Source organism: Oncorhynchus mykiss, chromosome 30 (assembly GCF_013265735.2).
Source record: "Oncorhynchus mykiss isolate Arlee chromosome 30, USDA_OmykA_1.1, whole genome shotgun sequence".
Classification (NCBI taxonomy): Eukaryota; Metazoa; Chordata; class Actinopteri; order Salmoniformes; family Salmonidae; genus Oncorhynchus; species Oncorhynchus mykiss.
The window spans coordinates 8,552,827-8,578,125 of NC_050570.1; the positions used below are offsets into that span (position 1 = coordinate 8,552,827).

General features: G+C 46.6%; 1 protein-coding gene across 4 annotated transcripts; it reads right to left on the reverse strand.

The window, feature by feature from the left end:
• Window positions 1-2,069: 2,069 nt before the first annotated feature.
• LOC110522723 (TopBP1-interacting, checkpoint, and replication regulator) lies at window positions 2,070-21,013 on the reverse strand. Of its 4 annotated transcripts, none has more exons than XM_036968908.1 (22): window positions 19,935-21,013; window positions 19,576-19,846; window positions 19,109-19,347; window positions 17,956-18,181; window positions 15,913-16,057; window positions 15,528-15,670; window positions 15,042-15,254; window positions 14,410-14,555; window positions 13,488-13,582; window positions 13,096-13,192; window positions 12,897-12,979; window positions 12,241-12,465; window positions 10,949-11,030; window positions 10,573-10,642; window positions 9,995-10,132; window positions 9,797-9,887; window positions 7,599-7,657; window positions 7,282-7,413; window positions 7,062-7,165; window positions 3,201-5,487; window positions 2,937-3,068; window positions 2,070-2,779 (listed from the first exon to the last, which is right to left on the reverse strand). In XM_036968908.1, exons 1-22 carry the CDS (start codon window positions 20,610-20,612, stop codon window positions 2,664-2,666), a joined length of 5,772 nt encoding a protein of 1,923 aa, XP_036824803.1. In that variant the 5' UTR covers window positions 20,613-21,013; the 3' UTR covers window positions 2,070-2,663. The 4 variants fall into 4 exon arrangements, with proteins under 4 accessions (XP_036824803.1, XP_036824804.1, XP_036824802.1 ...); XM_036968909.1 differs by having other exon boundaries at window positions 2,937-3,065; window positions 10,949-11,033; XM_036968907.1 differs by having other exon boundaries at window positions 10,949-11,033.
• Between the last annotated feature and the right edge of the window lie 4,286 nt (window positions 21,014-25,299).

Genomic DNA, 25,299 nt, shown 5'->3' on the forward strand with positions numbered 1-25,299 from the left:
TTTACTGCAGGAGGGACTGGTGCACTTCACAAAATAGATGCCATCATGAGGCATCAAAATTATGTGGATATATTGACGCAACATCTCAAGACTTCAATCAAGAAGTTAGAGCTTGGTCACAAATGGGTCTTCCAAATGGATAATGACCCCAAGCATCCTTCCAAAGTTGTGGCAAAATGGCTTAAGGACAACAATGTCAAGGTATTGGAGTGGCCATCACAAAGCCCTGACCTCAATCCTATAGAAAATTTGTGGGCAGAACTGAAAAAGCGTGTGCAAGCAAGGAGGCCTACAAACCTGACTCAGTTACACCAGCTCTGTCAGGAGGAGTGGGCCAAAATTCACCCAATATATTGTGGGAAGCTTGCGGAAAGCCAAAGTTGCCCAAGTTAAACAATTTAAAGGCAATGCTACCAAATACTAATTGAGTGTATATACATTTATATAAAACCCACTGGGAATGTGATGAAAGAAATAAAAGCTGAAATAAATCACTCTACCATTCTGACATTTCACATTCTTAAAATAAAGTGGTGATCCTAACTGACCTAAAACAGGACATTTTTACTAGGATTAAAATGTCAGGAATGGTGTAAAACTGAGTTTAAATCTATTTGACTAAGGTGTATGTAAACTTCCGACTTCAACCAAATCTAGTTTGCACGATGACTTGCATGAGTACCCTTGCCGGAAAACTAATGACTAATTTTATTCCCCAGAGCTAACGCCTAGGCTTTAGATTATGACCACATTGAGATTTTGTGTCCGTAAAAATCTGTATTGAGCCAATAGTTTTTCAAATGGAAATCATCGGTTGCTGGATGAATGACAACTAACATGATTGTTTATGCAAATACACACAATATGTCCGCCTTTGTTAAGTATGCAATTAATCTGAAAAAAAAAGTAGATAATGATGTAGGTCTATCCCCATGTAATTTTTGATTTCATCCAAGTTCATGCGTCTCAGTGTGGCTTAACCTTCAGCCAAATAGGCTAGCACAATCTTGAATAGAGTAAACAACCCAGACTTGATACCTGGTCAGTCACATACTGAACATTCAGTGATCAATGAACATTGGAGGGAGATTCTAATGATAAAGAATGTTACTTATATATTTTTAATAAACACTAATAATTGTGGTTTTATTTTTTCACATTTTATTTAATTCAAATAACCATATAAGATATTTAAGTTAACTATTTTATATTGTTTTGTGAATAGGTATTTAAAATACTTTAAAATATAAAATCGACCACAAACAATCTTGAAATATTGAAATTTAAAGATTAAACGATTACACTATGGCCAAAAGTATGTGGACACCACTTCAAATGAGTGGATTTGGCTATTTCAGCCATACCTGTTGCTGACAGGTGTATAAAATCGAGTACACCGCCATGCAATCTCCAAAGACAAACATTGGCAGTAGAATGGAACGTACTGAAGAGCTCAGTGACTTTCAACGTGGCACCATCTGGCAACGTCGCCATCTGCCAGAAGAATGCTACCTGTCCCAATGCATAGTGCCAACTGTAAAGTCTGGTGGAGGATGAGTAATGGTCTGTGTCTGATTTTCATGGTGCGGGCTAGACCCTTAGTTCCAGTGAAGGGAAATCTTGCTACAGCATACAATGACATTCAAGATAATTATGTGCTTCCAACTTTGTGGCAACAGTTTGGGGAAGGCCCTTTCCTGTTTCAGCATGACAATGTCCCCATTCACAAAGCGAGGTCCATACAGAAATGGTTTGTCGATATCGGCGTGGAAGAACTTGACTGGCCTGGAACACCGACTGCGAGCCAAGCCTAATCGCCCAACATCAGTGCTCGACCTCACTAATGCTTGTGGCTGAATTGGAAGCAAGTCACCGCAGCAATGTTCCCACATCTAGTGAAAAGCCGTCCCAGAAGAGTGGAGGCTGTTATAGCAGCAAAGGGGGGACCATATTAATATGAATCCATATTAATGCCCTTGATTTTGGAATGAGACGATGGGTAACTTTACTAATCTAGGTATACAAATAATACCGTACAAATCATGTGTTTTAAAAAGAGTCAAATTATGAATGTTAATTGCTTTATTTAAATGAGTTTAGCTTTTATTTACAAAATAATTTTAATATATAAACATATGTACATATCTTCCCTTATGAAAAAATAGTATTGGTGACAAAAAAGAAAGAAAAAAGAAATCGACCAACAAACTAGCCAATAAATAAACATCAAGAACCACAAATCTCTTAAACGTTCATGATGTGACTTGATTGTAATATAGTTCAACTAACGCTTTTGATCCAAAGAGGGAGGGGAGAAAAAAAGTGTTTGTATTTGACCTTATGGAGTCACAAATATCCCAAGCAAGTACTTCAGTCACACACATTCCAAACCAAAGGAACCAGCCATCAACCCAGGGTTGGAGAAACATCCAAGTGTTCAAAGATGTTCTCTTTAGGGTTGTAGGGTTCTTTAGGGTTTTCTGAGGCTTCATATGAAATAATCAACATTTGGGCCCCCTGTTTAAAGAATACCTTACAAAATTGCTGCTGGATTGAAAAAAGTCTGACAGGGTGACTTCTGGGTCAGTCCAGGCTATTCCAGGTCAATCCAATCCAGTCAAGGCAAGGTCAGTCCAGGTCAATCCAATCCAGGTCAGTCCAGGTCAGTCAAGCAGTCTCTTCCTGCTGTCGGTGTTTCTTGTAGTTGACCGCCTAGGGTGCTGGCTGAAGGGAGAGCGCTCCAAATCAAACTCCATCTTCTTCTGAGAATGGGCTTCATCTAAAAGACAATCAGATGTACATTTCTTTACACATCACTTTGCCTTTTCTGAACTAAATGGCACATTTTAAAATTCCTAGCTGAGATATTACAAACAAAACAGTGGTCGTAGAATAATAAACATACACAAGGAAATTAAGTCCGAGCATAATCTCACCTATAAAATGACGAGTTCTCTTGGTGGCAGAACCTGCCTTCCCCTTGAATAACATGGGCGACTGAGTGAGGGCTAGAATTCCACTGGCAGACACTGGCTTCCTCACCTTAGAGCTCGGGGGTGTTACCACTGCTGAAGATAATCAATCAAACCAACAAACAAAAAAATCAACTATTGCTAATCAATAAACAGATGGAAAGTTCATCATTAGAGGAATCATATGAATACATTCCATTAATAAAAAAACTTTCAAAAAAAACTCACAGTGAACAGTTCCAGTGGCCAAGATGGAATCTTCATCTTTCAGAGGCTCGGCACCTTTAGCCTGCTGAACCTGGCTCTCCATCCAGTCCATGTCCTCCAGCTGGTCCAGAGGAGAGCCTGCTCTTTTACCAGGGGAGGGCCTGGTAACCTGGCTGGACGTGGGAGTCAGTAGTAGTGCGTCAGTCTCCTCCGTCTCCTTCAGTCTGTAGATACCCTCCAGCTCTGCCTCGTCCAATATCTCCAGCCCCTCTAGCAGGAGCTCCTCCTTCAGTCCCCGCTGCTTGCCGCCCACCACCCCAGGCCGAGCCCTCTTTTTGCGGGGCCAGCTGTTGAGGCTCTCTGGGGTGGACCTCCCCATGCTCTGGGGGGACGGCGTCAGGGGGATGAGCTCAACTGTGCCCAGGGGGGGGGACATGGTCCCTGCAGGGTAGCGCGTGGGGGTGTAGGACTGGCAGATGTACGTCTGGAAGCCCCCTTTCCCCGGAGTGCCCTTGGCGGGAGTGCCGTGGGTGCATAGCAATGGCGAGACGTGACCGGGGTCTCTGTGTTTGGAGCAGAGCGCAAGAGGGCTGTCCGTGTGGGGGAGGGTCATACGGTCAGTGGGAGTCTGAGACGCTGCAGCCCCATCTCCGGCATTGAACGAGTCCATGCGCTTTAACTTAAGCTTGGGCAGCCCCGACGCTTGCATCTCCAGCTCCACTTTGTATGTTAGGGGGTTTGGGGTGACGAGCTCTTTCTTGCGACTTGTGGGGGTTCCTGAAGTCCTGGGGGTGGAGAACCGAGATGGTTCAGTGGAGTACCCCCAACGGACTGCCGCCTCCCTCTGCTGGCGGTCAGGGGTCTGGCGGAAACCGTAGCTTCTCCCAGGTTTACTGGTTTCTAAGGGTATTGGCTGTTTGGTAGAGGCTTCGGTGAACTGGAAGACTTGGTCGGTCTTTGAGGGTTTCCTGGAGAAAGATATGTTCATCTTGAGGCCGTCAGTGATTTGGGTCATGACCACTTTGGCCTCGGAGATGTCGATGCTCTCGTCCTCGGAGGTGGTGCTGAACTGGGAAGAGTCAAGCTGCTGGGAGCTGGCCTCCATCTCTCCCCCCAAGGCCTGGGAAGACGGCTCCCTCTCGTGGAAGTCTAACGGCACATTTAGGCTGGACACGGTGTCACCGGTTTCCTTACTCGTAAGATCCGTGCTTGCTGCTACAACAGTTAAACTCCCATTGGACAGGGATATCAGATTCTGCCTGGTTTTAGCTTGCACACCCTGGCCAGAGCTAGTCCTGGTCAAACGTTTAGCTGAAGAGGCGGTGACAACTGTCGTTTTATTCAGTTGGGTTTTGACAGGAGTCTTTGGTGACGTTACGGACCTTGACAATCCTGAGGCCCTTTTCGTCAGTGTGCGCATGCCTTGGTGCAGAGGCATGGAGAGAGATTCTTCAACCGGGGTCCCTCCAGAGGGTGCGAGCATGCCGTGGGCAGGGCTCAGAGATTTCCTGGGAGTTGGGGTGGTGGGAGTGGGTGGGTGGTCAGGAGGTGGTGTGGAACCAGAAGAGGGGTGTTTCTGAGTACCATCAGGGAGGTCCTGCTCATCCTTAACAGGTGTGTTGAACTTTCCCATAAGCCGTTTGGAAGACCTCGGGCGTCCACTTTTCTCTGGCGTCACCTCAACGCCACCTGCGGCAGAATTTTCCGGAATCCTGGACAGAGACGCTTGGGGGGAAACTCTATGCGATCTCTGTACTACTTTTTCTGGAGTTTTAGATATCGCCTGTTTGCTGCTAGGACTCTTGAGTGGACTGCAGAACTTGTCAGGTGTGTTCATAAACAGCCTTGGAGAGCGTCGGGTGGAAAGGTGAGGCGACTCAGGCACCTTGAAGGGTGTGTTAGTCTCCGCGACTCTAAGTTTCTGTGGAGATGGGGACCAGGTGACGTGCTTCCTGGGCGTTCTGGAGCAGGGTGGGCTCTGGAGCAGGCTAGGGCCGATGGGAGACAGACGCTCCAGTAATGTCTTGACCGGAGTCCTCAGGATACCCTTCAGAGGGCTCTCCTTTTGGGGCGTCTCCAGCACCAAGCTCCTCCTGGCTGGGGATCTGAAGGGGCTGCCCCTCAGGGCCATGCCACCCTGCCCGTGAGAGGGCCCTGCCATCTGGCTGTCTGTGACTGAGTAACTCTGGACCCTGGAGGACCTGAAGTTCTTAGGTGTTCTGGGGGTCTGAGGGCTTCTTGGTGTCTTGCTCCCTCTAGCAGACCTACGGTGTCTACCAGGCGACTTTGTGGGAGTATTCTTTGGACTCTGAAAATCAAAACCAATCAAGTATTTCCAATAAGTATCGCAAATTAAAACTCAGCATTGCTATTCTTTGCTTGGGAGAAGACCATTGTGGAATACAGTGCATTTGGCAATTATTCAGACCCCTTCACTTTTTCCACATTGTTACGTTACAGCCTTACTCTAAAATGGATTTGAAAAATAAAAATCTACACATAATACCAAAGCAAAAACTGTTTTGATACATTTATAAAAAATATGACATTTTACATAAGTATTAAGACCCTTCTTGGGTATGACGCTACAAGCTTGTATTTCCATTCTTCTCTGCAGATCCTCTCAAGCTCTGTCAGGTTTAGATGGGGAGCATCGCTGCACAGCTATTTTCAGGTCTCTCCAGAGATTTTAAAAATCAGGTTCAAGTCTGGGCTATGGCTGGGCCACGCAAGGACATTCAGAGACTTGTCCCAAAGCCACTCCTTCGTTGTCTTGGATGTGTGCTTTTGGTTGTTGTCCTGTTGGAAGGTGAACCATCGCCCCAGTCTGAGGTCCTCAGCGCTCTGGAGCAGGTTTATCACCAAGGATCTCTCTGTATTTTGTTCCGTTCATCTTCATCTTGTTCCGTATGGTATTGGTCAGGTGATGAGCGGTGCCAGGCATTGGCATTCCGGCCAAATAGTTAAATCTTGGTTTCATCAGACGAGAGAATCTTATTTCTCACAGTCAGAGTCCTTTAGGTGGCTTTTGGCAAACTCTAAGCGGGCTGTCATGTGCCTTTTACTGAGGAGTGGCTTCCGTCTAGCTACTCTACCATAAATCCCTGATTGGTAGAGTGCTGCAGAGATGGGAAAACCTTCCAGAAGGACAACCATCTCCACAGAGGAACTCTGGAGCTCTGTCAGAGCTCTCTGACCAAGGCCCTTCTCCTACGATTGCTCAGTTTGGCTGCACGGCCAGCTCTGGGAAGAGTTCTGGTGGTTCCAAACTTATTCTATTTGATGGAGTCCACTGTGTTCTTGGGGGCCTTTAATGTTTAGGTACCCTTCCACCAGATCTGTGCCTCAACACAATCCTGTCTCAGAGCTCTACGAACAACTCCTTCGACCTAATGGCTTGGTTTTTTGCTCTGACATGCACTGTCAACTGTGGGACCTTATATAGACAGGTGTGTGCCCTTCCAAATCATAGAAGCATCTCAAGGATGACCAATGGAAACAGGATACACCTGAGCTCAATTTTGAGTCTCCTTATGTTCTTAAAATTGTATAACTGCCTTAATTTTGCCAGACCTCAGGCACAGTAGTTGCTGCCTTGGCAGCAGCTAATGGGGATCCATAATACATACGAAATACATGGCAAAGGGTCTGAATACTTATGTAAATAAGGTATTTATGTTTTTTTTAATATAAAAGGTACAAAAATGTCTAATTTATGGGAGGGGTGTATTGTGTGTAGATTGATGAGGATTAAAAATATGTTTATATCCATTTTAGAATAAGGCTGTAACGTAACAAAATAAGGAAAAAGTGAAGGGGTCTGAATACTTTCAGAATGCACTGCATGACTCCTGAAGAGGTTCAACGAGATGAAGTAGTTACCTGGAAGACATCAGAGTTAGACAACTGCCTCCAGCTGGACCTGGACTGTGTGGCTTCAAACAGAAGACGTACTGGAGACCGTACTGACCGCAGGTTTACCGCACCTTCAGAAATTGAATGATCAATGATGTCAATATGTGTCAGCTGAAAGACTCCGCAGAATATTGAACGGTGATAACTATACGGATACACCTGAAATAATGGTGTTTAGTCCACCTACCTATTTTGCTGTCACTGAGCGGGAGCTGAGAGGAGAGAGCTTTGTCCAGGTTGCGGGAACGAGGCTGGGAGCTTGAGTAGAAACTGGAATGTCTCCTGGCAAACTTCTCCAATCTTGGACTCCTCCTCAAGTCTGTTATAAATTTAATCTCATGTCTTTTATATTGTCATTGTAAAACTATTAAAACCACAGATTATTTATCAACTTATACAATTGCATTGTTGATATGGTTGATATTAAAAAACGTTTATGAGCATCTCAGAAATGTGCACAGGACATGGAGTGTTTCAAATACACTCTTAGCACCAGTCACTGACCTTCTAGGGGCTTCACTGGCGACTCCTCAACGATGCACTCGTCTGTCGGGACAGACCTCCTGACAAATCAAACAGACAGGACATTTCACTTATCCACTATCGTCCCCACGATGTACTGCTGCCAATTCAGTTATTAGTGTAACTCCTCCTAAAAAAAAATCTAAATTTTAAACTAATACAACAAGGCTCTCCAAATGCAAATGAGCCATTTGCACTGCCAACGATGCAAGACTCCCTTTTTTCATATATGAATCAGAGTAAATGAATGACAAATTAATGAGTTAATACGAGTTAATCAACACTAGTGTACTATTTAATTCATACTAGTTCATATTAAAAGCATTCCCCCCCCCCTTGTAATCTCAATATCAAATCATTTCTGGGTAACAAATAATTTGTTTACTGTGATTGTTTTAAATTAAAATGGTCAACAAGAAGAAAAAAAATGGCTTCTTAGCAATTTCTCAAAACATAATTTTACTAGAAGTGGTCTGAGTGGAGAGGGGAAAACTAGTTGGCAGAGAGTTTTGAAACTCTTTCTTATTGGTCCATTAACTGGTCTATGGACCCAGGCAGGCCAAAACTCCATCCCAACAAAACAGGTAGTCATTTCAGGCAGTCTTTTCCAACAGCTCTTACACTAAAAAAGGCATTCTCATTTTTACAATATCAAATAATTATTCCAACCTCATTGTGTGGAAATACACAAAAATATAAAACACAACCTGTAACAATTTCAAAAAAGTTTACAGAGTTAAAGTTTATATAAGGAAATTAGTCAATTAAAATACATTAATTTGGCCCTAATCTACGGATTTCACATGACAGGGGTAATACAAAAATGCATCTATTGGTTTCAGATACCTTTTAAAAAAAAGGATCAGAAACCCAAGTCAGTATCTGGTTTGACTCATTTGCCTCATGCAGCGTGACATCTGTCATATAGAGTTGATCAGGCTGTTGATTGTGGCTTAAGGAACGTTGTCCCACTCCCTTTTCAAATGGCTGTAAGAAGTTGCTGGATATTTGCGGGAACCGGAAAACACGCTGTCGTACACAGAGCATCCCAAACATGCTCAATGGGTGACATGTCTGGTAAGGATACAGGCCATGGAAGAACTTGGACATTTTTAGCTTCTAGGAATTGTGTACAAATCCTTACGACATGGGGCTGTGAATTATCATGCTGAAACATGTGATGGCGGCGGATGAACAGCAAGACCATGGGCCTCAGGATCTCGTCACGGTATCTCTGTGCATTCAAATTGGCATCGATAAAATGCTATTGTGTTTGTTGTCCGTAGCTTATGCCTGCCCCATACACTAACCTCACCGCCACCACGGGGAACTCTGTTCACAACATTGACATCAGCAAACTGCTCGCCCACACGATGCCATATACTCTGTCTGCCATCTGCCAAGGTACAGTAGAACCCGAGATTCATCCATGAAGAGCACACTTCTCCAGCGTGCCAACGGCCATAGAAGGTGAGCATTTTCCCACTGAAGTCGGTTACGACGTCGAAATACAGTCAGGTCAAGACCCTGGTGAGGACGACGAGCACACAGATGAGCTTCCCTTGAACCATTCCTGACAGTTTGCGCAGAAATTGGTTGTGCAAACCCACAGTTTCATCAGCTGTCCAGGTGGCTGGTCTCAGACAATGCCGCAGGTGAAGAAGCCGGGTGTGGAAGTCCTGAGCTGGCATGGTTACACGTGGTCTGTGGTTGGACGTACGGCTTATGGTAGAGAAATTAACATTTAAGTCTCTGGCATCAGCTCTGGTGGACATTCCTGCAGTCAGCATGCCAATTGCACGCTCCCTCAAAACTTTAGACATCTGTGGCATTGTGTTGTGTGACAAAACAGCACATATTAGAGTGGCCTGTTATTGTCCCCAGCACAAGGTGCACCTGTGTAATGATCATGCCGTTTAATCAGCTTCTTGATATGCCACACCTGTCAGGTGGATGGGTTATCTTGGCAAAGGAGAAATGCTCACTAACAGGGACGTAAATAAATTTGTGCACAAAATTTAAGAGAAATAAGCTTTTTGTGCATATTTTTGTGCATATATTTCTGGGATCTTTTATTTCAGCTCATGAAACCAACACTTTACATGTTGCCTTCATATTTTATTATTATATATATATTTATATTGTATAATCAGGATTTTAAGAAAACATGTTGGACTCACCTGCCCATCTGTTGCCTGTGCAGCAGACGGTTGGACACCTGCTTATGAAGGGGCGTCTCCGTCACCTTTTTGGTCAGGAGGGAATGTCGATCTGAAAGGGCAGATATCCTCTGTCAGTCCCAGGTGCTAACAAAACCTTTTAAGTTGTGTTACTGAGCTCTTGGAATGTTGAACTATCATAGAACTCAGTGTCGTTACCACCACCTTCTGTTGCCTGGGAGCCTTTACGCTTCAGTCCATCCATGGCGGAGACAGACCGACTCCTGGGCATCTTGGCCTTCTTGGAAGGGGACATAGTCTCCTGGTTGAACAAGTTCCTCCGGACCTTTGTGACCTCTGTAGACCAAATGAAGTGGTATTAAAATTGGGCAATTACAGCAAAAGATGGCTGCCTGCCCTACAGGACACCTAGGGCAGGCTCAAGAAGATCATCAGGGACTCCAGCCACCTGAGCCACACCCGGTTCTCCCCGCTTCAATCACTCAAGACGCGGGCAGTACAGGAGCATCATGACAAGAACTGTCAGACTGGCCAATAGCTTCTACCCTCAGACCATCAGGCTGCTGAATAGCCACCACTGCTACCAGTTCCACCCCCCCCCCCCACCCTCTCAACAGTCACTGACCTTACCTGCTGATTCCCCATATGGACATTCTAAGATTTTCACTGTACCCTGCAATCACACCTGCAACCCTGTTCATGCAACTATTAGACACTCTGAATCTGAGTGTATGAGACAAGGAGTTTGTTGATCTAACAGAGTTGGAGGAAATGACCTTGTGCAGCCTGCTTTGGGGGCGGTTCAGCGGCTGGTTTCTCCACAGCAACACAGAGCTTAGGCTTGACCTGGTCATACGACACACACAGACAGAGAGAGAGACAGACACAGAGACAGAGACAGACAGAGACAGACAGAGAGAGACAGAGAGAGACAGAGAGAGACAGAGAGAGACAGAGAGAGACAGAGAGAGAGAGAGAGAGAGAGAGAGAGAGAGATCAACATTTGGGTGATTAGTAAGTTCATACTGTACATCCATCCAGGCAGGACTAAGAAAATATCAATATTACAAATGTAGATCTTTTGTTAGCATATTTGATTGGACTTTATAGCTGTGGTAGAACAAAAATTAAATGTATTCCGTCTTAGCTCACCGCTCTGGTGGTCTTCCTGGGCACCTCGATCTGTAGACTCTGGGATGCTTCAGTCATGCTGCGATGGCGAGTCAGCCTCCCACTCCTCAAACACAACACGGGTTAGTTAAGGAGGGTTATATGAAAGTGTACTAACGGGTTAGTTAAAGAGGGTTATATGAAAGTGTACTAACGGGTTAGTTAAAGAGGGTTATATGAAAGTGTACTAACGGGTTAGTTAAGGAGGGTTATATGAAAGTGTACTAACAGGTTAGTTAAAGAGGGTTATATGAAAGTGTACTAACGGGTTAGTTAAGGAGGGTTATATGAAAGTGTACTAACAGGTTAGTTAAGGAGGGTTATATGAAAGTGTACCAACGGGTTAGTTAAAGAGGGTTATATGAAAGTGTACTAACGGGTTAGTTAAGGAGGGTTATATGAAAGTGTACTAACGGGTTAGTTAAAGAGGGTTATATGAAAGTGTACTAACGGGTTAGTTAAAGAGGGTTATATGAAAGTGTACTAACGGGTTAGTTAAAGAGGGTTATATGAAAGTGTACTAACGGGTTAGTTAAGGAGGGTTATATGAAAGTGTACTAACGGGTTAGTTAAAGAGGGTTATATGAAAGTGTACTAACAGGTTAGTTAAAGAGGGTTATATGAAAGTGTACTAACGGGTTAGTTAAAGAGGGTTATATGAAAGCGTACTAACGGGTTAGTTAAAGAGGGTTATATGAAAGTGTACTAACAGGTTAGTTAAAGAGGGTTATATGAAAGCGTACTAACGGGTTAGTTAAAGAGGGTTATATGAAAGTGTACTAACAGGTTAGTTAAAGAGGGTTATATGAAAGCGTACTAACGGGTTAGTTAAAGAGGGTTATATGAAAGCGTACTAACGGGTTAGTTAAGGAGGGTTATATGAAAGTGTACTAACGGGTTAGTTAAGGAGGGTTATATGAAAGTGTACTAACGGGTTAGTTAAAGAGGGTTATATGAAAGTGTACTAACGGGTTAGTTAAAGAGGGTTATATGAAAGTGTACTAACGGGTTAGTTAAGGAGGGTTATATGAAAGTGTACTAACGGGTTAGTTAAAGAGGGTTATATGAAAGTGTACTAACGGGTTAGTTAAGGAGGGTTATATGAAAGTGTACTAACGGGTTAGTTAAAGAGGGTTATATGAAAGTGTACTAACGGGTTAGTTAAGGAGGGTTATATGAAAGCGTACTAACAACAGACAACTTGGAACGGTCATTGTATCACATCCACACAGCTGCACCACAGCAGATAAAGCCTCCGGACCCAGGTAACTCACCTCCTCTTGCTGGCGGAGCGGTCGCGGAGCTCCTGTAGCCGCTCCCCGCAGTCGGAGGCCATGCTGAGGGCCGTGGAGAGGGGAGGAGAGGAGGAGACGCTGTCCCTGGTCACGGACTCGTCGCTGAAGAAGTCCGAGGGCAACACGGCTGACAGGGCGGCGGGCAGCTGGGTTCCCAGGCTGTGGTATACGTCTGCTAGGACCCTAGGGATGGCCGTCAGGAACCTGACAGCCCATAACACCATTTATTCTAACTTTTTATAAACTGGGTGGTTCGAGCCCTGACTGCTGATAGGCTGACAGGCAGGGTATATGAGACCGTATACCACAGGTATGACAAAACATGTATTTTTAATGCTCTAATTACTTTATTGGTAACCAGTTTATAACAGCAATAAAGCACCTCGGGGGGGTTTGTGGTATATGGCCAATATACAACGGCTAAGGGCTGTATCCAGGCACTAGTCGATGTGTCGTGCTTAAGAACAGCACTTAGCCGTAGTATATTGGCCATATACCACACCCCCTCGGGCCTTATTGCTTAACTTTATATAGAGATATTTTTATTGTAACTTTATATAGAGCTATTTTCCTCATCTCCTTAATCTGGATTCAACCCCTAAAGTTGAGTCCGATTTCACAGAGAAGAAACTCACGCAGGAAGGACCTCATCTTGCAGGAACTTGGCAAGGTACACAGGGTCTTTGGTTAGAGAGATGATCCTCAACATGTCAGCCACCTGGGTAGAGGGAAGGAGAAATCAAAGCCTGTCAAATGACTCTGTTTTGAATGGATTCAGGTAGGAGGAAGTAATATGATGGGTTGTGGAGGTGGCTACGATTAGTCATTTCCTACCTCCTCCACTGTCTGCTCCACATCCGGTGTGTCGGCCTGCTGCTCAGAGGGGAGGAGTCGGCACATCTCCAACCTGAGAACCGCCTGCAGCTGGCACCTTAGAGAGACATAGTGTTGGTAATTGGTCATGTTCAGTAGGGCAAACAGTAGTAAAACATTATGAAACCAAAAACAAAAATGAGCGTTTCTTATTGGACCAGTAGTCTGTTTCAGTCGGTTTGACACTTGACGAAAACAAGCCTCTATTTAAATCACACTTATCGGTGAAGACCATAAGTTGCTGTTCAATTTAATAATAATAATAATAATAATAAACAACAACAACAACAACAACAACAACAACAATAATATTTTGAAACCTGAGACTACTTTGTTTAACAGTCCCTACTTACTCTCTGAGTTTGCTGTCGGCGTCCGGAGCGTTGCTGTAAAGCTGGCGGATGGACTTGCTGGACTTGAGCAGGTTCTGTTGGACGAACAGCCAGACCTGCCGGGCAGAGAGAAAGAGTGAAGTCAGACGTATTCCCGACGAACATAAGGAAGTGGAACCCTTGTATTAAGGTTGGCCGATATCCGCATCTACACATCATCTAACTTGTTCAATATCGAGATAAATCAGTTTTAGTGCATGTGTAACCTTTATTCAATTAGCCAATTAAGTTAAGAACAAATTCTTATTTACGACGAAGGCCTACCCCGGCGACGCAGGGCCAACTGTGCACCGCCCTATGGGACACCCAATCACGGCCCGGATGTGATACAGCCTGGATTCGAACAAGGGACTGTAGTGGCGCCTCTTTCACCGAGATGCAGTGCCTTAGACCGCTACGCCACTCGGTAGCCCCATGATATACAATATCCTAATATTCTCCCAAACCTACCTTGCATTCACATTAGCCGTTCATCATGTCAAGTCAGGTATTACATCACATTAGCTGTTCATCATGTCAAGTCAGGTATTACATCACATTAGCTTGTTTACATCAAGGGAAGAAGAGATAGTGAGTGACCTTCAGGATTTTCAAACAGAACCTGTCCACTAGGTATTTTCTTCTCTACGTCTTTCTTACCCCCAGGTCTGGGTTGTGAGTCCCTGGAACATCTTACTCCCAGGTCTGGGTTGGGTCCCTGGAACGTCTTACCCCCAGGTCTGTCGTACCCCCAGGTCTGTCGTACCCCCAGGTCTGTCGTACCCTCAGGTCTGGGTTGGGTCCCTGGAATGTCTTACCCCCAGGTCGGTCTTACCCCCAGGTCTGTCTTACCTCCAGGTCTGGGTTGGGCCCCAGGAACGTCTTACCCCCAGGTCTGTCTTACCCCCAGGTCTGGGTTGGGTCCCTGGAACATCCTGACAGCAGAGAGGAGGTGCTGGGCCTCAGTGAGGAGGGAGGAGTCTCTCTCAGCCACCGTCTTCTCATAGCCGGCCTTCAGGTGGGACAGCAGCTCGGCCTCGCTCTTGAAGTCTGACAGGAGAGTAGGCACGGAAGTTTGTGACAGTTATTAACTGGTGTGAGGTTCAGAACATTCATTGAAGATAAACAGAAAGTACAGAGCTGGCATGATTCCCTATGCTACATAGAACACCAAGAACCAACTCTGTTCTATAAAAGTAAAATGTTTTATTTGAATGCTCTGTAATACACCCATCTTCATTCCGCTGTCTAAAAATGATGAGAATAGGCCTTTTATCAATCATTTGACCATTAAAAGCTGAATCTGAACCATGCTGAGACTATGGGTTAGCCCTTTGGGAGCAGAACACTTAAGATATATCCCTGTTGTTGTGGTGGGGGCCAGACAGACAAGGCACCTGCGTCGGGCCAGACAGACAAGGCACCTGCGTCGGGCCAGACAGACAAGACACCTGCGTCGGGCCAGACAGACAAGACACCTGCGTCGGGCCAGACAGACAAGACACCTGCGTCGGGCCAGACAGACAAGACACTTACGTTGGGCGTGGGGTCCAGTCTTGGCCCTGTTTCCTGTGCGTCTTTTCCCCAGCCTCTCCTGTCCCCTGCAGCCCTCTGCCCCCGACGCCCCCACCTCAGTCTCTCCAGCCTGGCTTTTCTGGGCCTTGACATTCAGACGGGCCACGTTCAGCATCTGCAGTGAGCGGCTCATCGTCTTCATCTTCTGCCTCACTGGCGTGCGCTGGGTGCCCCCTGCAGGCGGCAGGAGAATAGACAAACACTCAGCAGGGGAAGAACAACATGATAACAAGTGTCTCGTCATTGTAGGTTATGAGCTGCTACACCGATGGCGTATCACAGAAGAATTGCTCTTCGCCATCTGTTCACTGATTAGTACAAAAATATATAGAGACATTTCTAAAATACAAACAGAAGTCACTGACAATTGAGGGTGGGGGGGGGGTCCTTGAGAGATATGGGGGGGGGGGGGATATGCAGTCAGTAGGGTCTGAGGCGTTTCCTTACGTTTCTTCCCCGTCTTGTCACTGTGGGACTGGGAGGTTATTCTCTGGTAGAGGTCTGCCAGGCTGATGACCAAGTCCTGCTGAGGGCCCGACAGCTCCTCTTCCTGACCCTCGGTTTCACCCTCCGGCACCGCATGGAGCAGCCTGGACACACACGGACATGGACATAGTCAACAACAGGTTAAAGGTCATGATAAAGCAGTTCAGCTACATCTTTTATATATGTGTAAGAAAGACACTAACCACCGGGAAATTGTTATTTGGCCCTAGATCTATGTATTTAAAAACTAGGCGACAGTGGTCTAATGACATATTGAATATTAAGAAATTGTGATGTTTCAAATACACATAATTACAGACATAACGTTAAAAAGGGCAAATCATACCTCATTGACTCCATTAAGTGGGAGCTGACTCCTGATTGGTCTGCGTGCGGGAACCAGCCCTCCACCAGCCCAGCGGTCAGAGGGCTGGACCAATGGCTGAGCTCCTGCTGTGCCCAGTCAGGAACCTGGTGCTCAACTCGAGGAGCTGTGGAGGCAGGACAGTCTGTTACGATAACACTGCACCAATAAACTAATAGAGTGAATCATTTTCTGGAGATCTGTAATTTAATTAAACTCAATTTGATATAAAAGGTAAGAAAAGTCAGACAATTAAAGTGACAGCAATGACAGAAGCAATGTGGAGCTCTCTCTCAGACCCTACCGTCGCCGCGAGTCGTCTCAGACCCTACCGTCGCCGCGAGTCGTCTCAGACCCTACCGTCGCCGCGAGTCGTCTCAGACCCTACCGTCGCCGCGAGTCGTCTCAGACCCTACCGTCGCCGCGAGTCGTCTCAGACCCTACCGTCGCCGCGAGTCGTCTCAGACCCTACCGTCGCCGCGAGTCGTCTCAGACCCTACCGTCGCCGCGAGTCGTCTCAGACCCTACCGTCGCCGCGAGTCGTCTCAGACCCTACCGTCGCCGCGAGTCGTCTCAGACCCTACCGTCGCCGCGAGTCGTCTCAGACCCTACCGTCGCCGCGAGTCGTCTCAGACCCTACCGTCGCCGCGAGTCGTCTCAGACCCTACCGTCGCCGCGAGTCGTCTCAGACCCTACCGTCGCCACGAGTCGTCTCAGACCCTACCGTCGCCGCGAGTCGTCTCAGACCCTACCGTCGCCGCGAGTCGTCTCAGACCCTACCGTCGCCGCGAGTCGTCTCAGACCCTACCGTCGCCGCGAGTCGTCTCAGACCCTACCGTCGCCGCGAGTCGTCTCAGACCCTACCGTCGCCACGAGTCGTCTCAGACCCTACCGTCGCCACGAGTCGTCTCAGACCCTACCGTCGCCGCGAGTCGTCTCAGACCCTACCGTCGCCGCGAGTCGTCTCAGACCCTACCGTCGCCGCGAGTCGTCTCAGACCCTACCGTCGCCGCGAGTCGTCTCAGACCCTACCGTCGCCGCGAGTCGTCTCAGACCCTACCGTCGCCGCGAGTCGTCTCAGACCCTACCGTCGCCACGAGTCGTCTCAGACCCTACCGTCGCCGCGAGTCGTCTCAGACCCTACCGTCGCCGCGAGTCGTCTCAGACCCTACCGTCGCCACGAGTCGTCTCAGACCCTACCGTCGCCGCGAGTCGTCTCAGACCCTACCGTCGCCGCGAGTCGTCTCAGACCCTACCGTCGCCACGAGTCGTCTCAGACCCTACCGTCGCCGCGAGTCGTCTCAGACCCTACCGTAACTACGAGTCGCTAGTCATCTCAGACCCTCCCGTAACTACGAGTCGTTACTCATCTCAGACCATAGCTTAACTACGAGTCGCTAGTCATCTCAGACAATACTGTAACTAAGTCGCTAGTCATCTCAGACCCTACTGTAACTACTAGCCGCGAGTCGTCTCAGACCCTACAGTCACCGCGAGTCTTTTCAGACCCTACCGTAAACGCGAGTCGTCTCAGACCCTACCGTAACTACGAGTCGCTAGTCATCTCAGATCCTACTGTAACCACGAGTCGCGAGTCATCTCAAACCGTACCCTGACACCAAGTCGTCTCAGACTCTACAGTAACCGCAAGTCGCCTCAGACCCTACCGTAAACGCGAGTCATCTCAGACCCTACCGTAAACGCGAGTCGTTAGTCATCTCAGACCCTACTGTAACTACGAGTCGCTAGTCATCTCAGACCCTACTGTAACTACTAGCCCTCGAGTCGTCTCAGACCCTACAGTCACCGCGAGTCGTCTCAGACCCTACAGTAACCGCAACTCTTTTCAGACCCTACCGCAAACGCAAGTCGTCTCAGACCCTACCGTAAACGCGAGTCGTCTCAGACCCTATCGTAACTGCGAATCTCTAGTCATCTCAGACCCTACCGTAATCACGAGTCGCAAGTCATCTCAGATATGTCTAGGCGTATAATAAAGACAGAGGAAACAGAGCCAATCATAACCTCCATCTCCCTCCATGATGTCATAGAACCCTCCCAGGACACTGCTGACTATCTCGGGCAGGTCTGAGGAGTTGTCCGCCGCTGCTGGTGCGATGACATCCAAGGTCAGGGTGTGGTAGCTGGAAGCGACACTGGGCCGAAGGACGGTGAGCAAAGCCGTGAGGGCTGAGAGGGGAGACAGGAAGGCCGAGCACGGCAAGTCTCCTCCGTCACTCACCTCTGCAAACTGTGGAGACAACAAACTATTTATCAGCCCCAAAAACATTGATAATTTTGACATTACAGTAAAACACTAATTTTGATACTTATTAGCCTGATCTGTTGGGAGCATCATGACCATTGTGGAGCGGACCACACAGCGGAGTGGACCACACAGCGGAGTGGACAACACAGCGGAGTGGACAACACAGCGGAGTGGTCAACACAGCGGAGTGGACCACACAGCGGAGTGGACCACACAGCGGAGTGGACCACACAGCGGAGTGGACAACACAGCGGAGTGGTCAACACAGCGGAGTGGACCACACAGCGGAGTGGACCACACAGCGGAGTGGACAACAAAGTGAAGTGGACAACACAGCGGAGTGGACCACACAGCGGAGTGGACCACACAGCGGAGTGGAGTGGACAACACAGCGGAGTGGAGTGGACAACACAGCGGAGTGGAGTGGACAACACAGCGGACGGGACAACAGAGTGAAGTGGACAACACAGCGGAGTGGACAACAGGGTGGACAACAAAGCGGAGTGGACAACAGAGTGAAGTGGACAACACAGCGGAGTGGACAACACAGCGGAGTGGACAACACAGCGGAGTGGACAACACAGCGGAGTGGACAACACAGCGGAGTGGACAACACAGCGGAGTGGACAACAGAGTGGACAACACAGCGGACGGGACAACAGAGTGAAGTGGACAACACAGCGGAGTGGACAACAGAGTGAAGTGGACAACACAGCGGAGTGGTCAAATGTTTGTTTCAGTTTAGATTAAACCCTCTCATTTCAAATTGAACACAACACACTGACAACTAAACCAGGAAGACAACAGTACTTCTATGTCCTACACATTGTTGCCATATTGGGTGGTTTTATTCCCATTTGGAAAGTGTCAACAGAATCTGGCAACATTGGCACTACGGTGTGGCTTTACCATGTGAAGAGCCTGGGCAGAGAGCTCCCTTAGTAGCTGTTGGAAGACAGCTTGGCCCTGGTCTGTGTGGTTGTTGATGGAACACTGCAGCACCCAGGACTCTGAGGACGCCTCTGTGAGGGAGTGGGCGTCCCAGCCCTGAAGGACCCCTTTCAGACACACCTCCACGGGGGCCGGGAGGAGCCTCTGTCTGAGGGCAACCGGCTCCAACGTCACCCTGCAGCTCTGTGGAGCATCACCTGAGTACATGACAGACAGCACACAGGGGAAAAACAGCATGTGAAACCAGATGGTTGTACTCTTATATCAATGATGAATACTATTCACTACTACAAGATTTACAAGTGTGGCCTTTTATTGTGGTTTGGTTAACATGTGTAGGCATAATAGCTTTGTTATGTCATGAGAGTTATCCAGTGACAGAGGGAGATTTTCCAAATGACAGTTCACTTCCATGCATCACAAACCTTGCCCCCATCGCAGGACTCCCCCCAGGACAGGAAACGCTAGGCGGTACAGTCGTTCTGAGGACAACAGGTATCCCATGCTAGAGTCGAGTGGAAAGGTCTCTCGCCCCAAAATGGCATCTGAAGGGGAGTCTACGGGGGACTGAACACTGTAGGACTTGTGTGGACAGCAGAGGTTTAGCAGGGCGTCCATGGGGACGACTCTACCACCCATCTCCCTCAACACCTCAGAAAGCATATCTGAGCCCCAGTGCTCCTCACTTCTCATAACCTGTAATGAGAAAGACAGGTCAGCAAGTATTTTAACAGATTCCCAATTACATTTGTCCAGTTATCTGAAAGCAACTGTCACTATTTACCTGGACGTATGAAGTGCTGTCCACCCAGTGAAGGACAACTTGACGTTGGACCAACATTTCATGGAGTCCCTTGGGTAGGATACGGTCAGACACGTCTGTGTGACTGGCACCTACAGGGATTCCAGCGAGGGACACATATTCTCCTAAATCTGCCCTGGAGTGAGGACAGCTTGACAAGAGGAATAACACATTTCTCCCCAGGCTTGACAATTCATCCTCTGGAGAAAGAGGGCCTCCTTTACCTGCTCGACCTCTCCTGGGTCTCAATGTCAATTTGGTGGGAGAGGTGATATCTGGTCTGTCCCATTGGAAGTCCAACAAAGCTTCTTTCAATGCATTCTGTATGGAAGCAGCAGGGCTGGTGGGTTGATTCCTTGGCTGAGCCGAGATTGTCTTCACACTTGCATCGAACTTTAATCGAAACTCCACCTCGAAGTCTTCAAAAGTTTTGTCTCGTAGTTCTTTAAAATCAGAGCCCCGGGATATCAGGTTACCATTGCGTCCAGTTCTTGATTGACAGAATTTGTAACCCCATCGCACCTTCTCGAATCCATACTTATATCCGAAATGAAGCAGAATTCGGAGAATGCCCTGCTTCAGTGGATGGTTTTGGACATTGACGTGTCCTGATGGCCGATAATCCACATCAATGACAAAAACTAAGTTATGCAAAGCCATAGCTGGAACGGGACACTTGCTCCATGTACACCAAGTAGATAGTAGTCACGAAGTTAGCAAATTTCTCAGCTGGTTGAACATGAACTGGCTAATGCTAACTTCAGATACAACAGTTGCTAACGTTAACTAGCTTGCTAGCTTCTTGGCTCAAGCTAGCGAAACAAGCTTTGTTTACGATTTTTTGTTTGTTTACCATAAACCGGTTTAGGAATGAGCAGACGCCCGCAACAATATAGTTACGACGTGTTGAATAGCTAATTATTTAGCAAAATTGCCACACGTTTGTTTTTTGTTTTTGTCATATTAAAACGTATCTACCATTATAGTTTTAAAGATTCGCCATTTTACAGCTCCTTCTCTCCTCAAACTCTTCGCGCCCCGGACTCGAAGCCCCTCCCTCTTTGCTGTGATTGGTAACATTGCACTCGATCGGTTCTCATTCGCTCAATGTGAGTAGAATACTTGTCGATGATTTGCCACCACTGTCACAGTAATCTCCGATTGGATAACTTTAACATCAATCATCTCTGTAAAATCTAAATACCCTATCAAAGTTCCGCAGTGTTTTTGAATGGGCTCCACGCTAATATCAAGTTCATGAAAATGAATTCATGAAAATAAATAAAATGAATTCATGAAAATTAATTCATGAAAATATCATGTGAGTGCTTCAAATTCCTTGGTGTCCACATCAACAACAAACTAGATTGGTCCAAACACACCAGGACTGTCTTGAAGAGGGTACAACAAAGCCTATTCCCCATCAGGAATCTAAAAGTATTTGGCATGGGTCCTGAGATCCTCAAAAGGTTCTACAGCAGCAACATCGAAAGCATCCTGACCAATTGCTCGGCCTCCGACCGCAGCGCAAGGCACTTCAGAGAGTAACATCACTGGGGCAGAGCTGCATGCCATCCAGGATCTCTACACCAGGCGGTGTCAGAGGAAGGCCCTAAAAATGGTCAAAGACCCCAGCCACCCCAGTCATAGACTGTTCTCTCTACTACCGCATGGCAAGCGGTACCGAAGTGCCAAGTCTAGGACAAAAAGGCTTTTCAACAGTTTTTACCCCTTTTACCCCTAAGTCTTATGGCTTATAAGACTCCTGTACAGGTAACCAATGGGTTACCCGGATCATTTGCATTGTGTACCCCCCCCCAACCCCTATTTTACGCTGCTGCTACTCTCTGTTTATCTTATATGCATAGTCACTTTAACTATACATTCATGGACATACTACCTAAATTGGCCCGACCAACCAGTGCTCCCGCACATTGGCTAACCGGGCTATCCGCATTGTGTCCCACCACCCAACAACCCCTCTTTTTACGCTTCTGCTACTCTCTGTTCATCATATATGCATAGTCACTTTAACGATACCTACAATACTACCTCAATAAGCCAAACTAACAGGTGTCTGTATATAGCCTTGCTACTCTTTTTTCAAATGTCTTTTTACTGTTGTTTTATTTCTTTACTTACCTACACACACACACATACCTTTTTTTTCCGCACCATTGGTTAGAGCTTGTAAGTAAGCATTTCACTGTAAGGTTTACACCTGTTGTATTCGGCGCACATGACAAATAAACTTTGATTTGATTTTAAATTATATTTGTATTCGTGGATTAATTTACCTTCACCCAATGCCTTTAATAAAGTTTTTCGATTTGACAGACTCACAGAGAGAATAAATAATTTAGGTGTGTACATTTGACTTCCGGCGCCGCCAGAGATGGCCGCCTCGCTTCGCGTTCCTAGGAAACTATGCAGTATTTAGTTTTTTTTACCGTGTTATTTCTTACATTGGTACCCCAGGGAACCTTAGGTATTATTACATACAGCCGGGAGGAACTACTGGAAAAAAGAGCAACGACGGCCCTGAACAAACTTTATTTGACTCTATGTAAACTGGAAACCACATATCCTGAGGCTGCATTCATCGTAGCTGGGGATTTTAACAAGGGTAATCTGAAAACAAGACTCCCTAAATGATATCAGCATATTGATTGTGCTACCAGGGCTGGCTGGTAAAACCCTGGATCATTGTTATTCTAACTTCCGCGACGCATATAAGGCCCTCCACCGCCCTCCTTTTGGAAAAGCTGACCACGACTCCATTTTGTTGCTCCCAGCCTATAGACAGAGACTAAAACAGGAAACTGAAAGCTGAAAGCTCGAACCACTGCTTTTAACCAGGGCAAGGTGACCGGAAACATGACCGAATACAAACAGTGTAGCTATTCCCTCCGCAAGGCAATCAAACAAGCTAAGCGTCAGTATAGAGACAAAGTAGAGTCGCAATTCAACGGCTCAGACACAAGAGGCATGTGGCAGGGTTTACAGTCAATCACGGATTACAAAAAGAAAACCCTTGCAAGGCTGCAGGCCCAGACGGCATCCCCACCTCAGAGCATGAGCAGAGCAGCTGGCTGCTGTGTTTACGGACATATTCAATCAATCCTTATCCCAGTTTGTTGTTCCCACATGCTTCAAGAGGGCCACCATTGTTCCTGTTCCCAAGAAAGCTAAGGTAACTGAGCTAAACGACTACCGCCCTGTAGCACTCACTTCCGTCACCATGAAGTGCTTTGAGAGACTAGTCAAGGACCATATCACCTCCACCCTACCTGACACCCAAGACCCACTCCAATTTGCTTACCGCCCCAATAGGTCCACAGATGACGCAATCGCAACCACACTGCACACTGCCCTAACCCATCTGGACAAGAAGAACACCTATGTGCGAATGCTGTTCATCGACTACAGCTCAGCATTTAACACCATAGTACCCCCCAAACTCATCATCAAGACCCTGGGTCTCGACCCCGCCCTGTGCAACTGGTTTGTGGACTTCCTGACGGGCCACTCCCAGGTGGTGAGGGTAGGTAACAACATCTCCACCCCGCTGATCCTCAACACAATCCCCCACAAGGGTGCATTCTGAGCCCTCTCCTGTACTCCCTGTTCACCCACGACTGCGTGGCCATGCACGCCTCCAACTCAATCATCAAGTTTGCAGACGACACTACAGTGGTAGGCTTGATTACCAACAACGGCGAGACGGCCTACAGGGAGGAGGTGAGGGCCCTCGGAGTGTGGTGTCAGGAAAATAACATCACACTCAACGTCAACAAAACAAAGGAGATGATTGTGGACTTCAGCAAACAGCAGAGGGAGCACCCACCTATCCATATCGACGGGACAGTAGTGGAGAGGGTAGTAAGTTTTAAGTTCCTTGGCGTACACATCACAGACAAACTGAATTGGTCCACCCACACAGACAGCGTGGCTTGTCACCAAAAGCACTCACAAACTTCTACAGATGCACAATCGAGAGCATCCTGTCAGGCTGTATCACCGCCTGGTAAGGCAACTGCTCCACCCACAACCGTAAGGCTCTCCAGAGGGTAGTGAGGTCTGCACAACGCATCACCGGGGGCAAACTACCTGCCCTCCAGGACACCTACACCACCCGATGTCACAGGAAGGCCATAAAGATCATCAAGGACAACAACCACCCTAGCCACTGCCTGTTCACCCCGCTTTCATCCAGAAGGCGAAGTCAGTACATGTGCATCAAAGCAGGGACCGAGAGACAGAAAAACAGCTTCTATCTCAAGGCCATCAGACTGTTATACAGCCACCACTAACATTGAGTGGCTGCTGCCAACATACTGACTCCTGCCACTTTAATAATGGAAAAATGTATGTAAAAATTTATCACTAGCCACTTTAAACAATGCCACTTAATATAATGTTTACATACCCTACATTACTTTAGTAATACTAGGTGTATGTTGTGTAGTCAGCTATTAGCAGCCCATATGCCTCACCCTAATAAGTCGGTCCCTTTCCCCCTCATAACTTAGCCTACTGTTCTGACTTGGTGGTGCAGATGTAGTCTATAGCCTGTTTTAGAGAAATGTCATCATCTAATATTGTAAGAGGTGTCATTGTCTGCTTATATGCCCCCTTTATTTATCCTATTGTTTTGACCTGGTGTAAAGGGAGAAGAATACTGAAAGAACGGCCCATCTTCTGAATTCTGTCACTGTACATTACAAAAGCACTGACAAAAAAATAGTTATATTGACTATGTCCGTCTTAGCTCGCTCATGAATGTATTAATCTAAATTATGGATTGCCTCTTATCCGCTCATCATTCCCTTATGCCATAGTTTGTACATCTCAATTGGTTATAAGCCTATTACTCATATACGTCTATTTCATTACTCTTATTCATAATTTCAGGAAATGTTGGAATTATTTAATTATTTTGCTTAATTTGTGTGTTATATTAAGCTCATGTGCTTTTCTTGAGGAGGAAGGGGTACGATATAAATGTTGTTGGGTCTGTAACCATGTAGGCCAAAGAAAGGTCTCTTCCCATTCAAATATTTTTAATAGACATGTGATTCCAGTTGATATCGCGAGGGTTGTTTTGTTTACGCATGACGTATATTGTCTATAAAAGTGGATCTTCATGATTGTATTGTCCTTCCTTTTGAGACCACATGGGCCTAATAAAATACTTCAAATGGTAAGCTAACCACTGACTCTGGGTCTCTGTCTTTCTCCCTCTGTGTGGTGACTTAAAGAAGAGTAAAGTTAAGGCCACAACATCTTGCTGAATGTATCTGAATTTCTGTCGGTGTCCGTTATGTAAGTGTTGAACAAATAGGCC

What these genes read in the sequence shown, in the direction of transcription:
- LOC110522723 (XM_036968907.1), bottom strand. Translation starts at nt 20,612, where the DNA reads ATGGCTTTGCATAACTTAGTTTTTGTCATTGATGTGGATTATCGGCCA. An exon ending in CATCATGGAGGGAGATGGAG is followed by an intron (nt 16,058 to 17,955) that starts GTTATGATTGGC and finishes CTGCCTCCACAG; the next exon opens with CTCCTCGAGTTGAGCACCAG. An exon ending in GACTGGACCCCACGCCCAAC is followed by an intron (nt 14,556 to 15,041) that starts GTAAGTGTCTTG and finishes CTCTCCTGTCAG; the next exon opens with ACTTCAAGAGCGAGGCCGAG.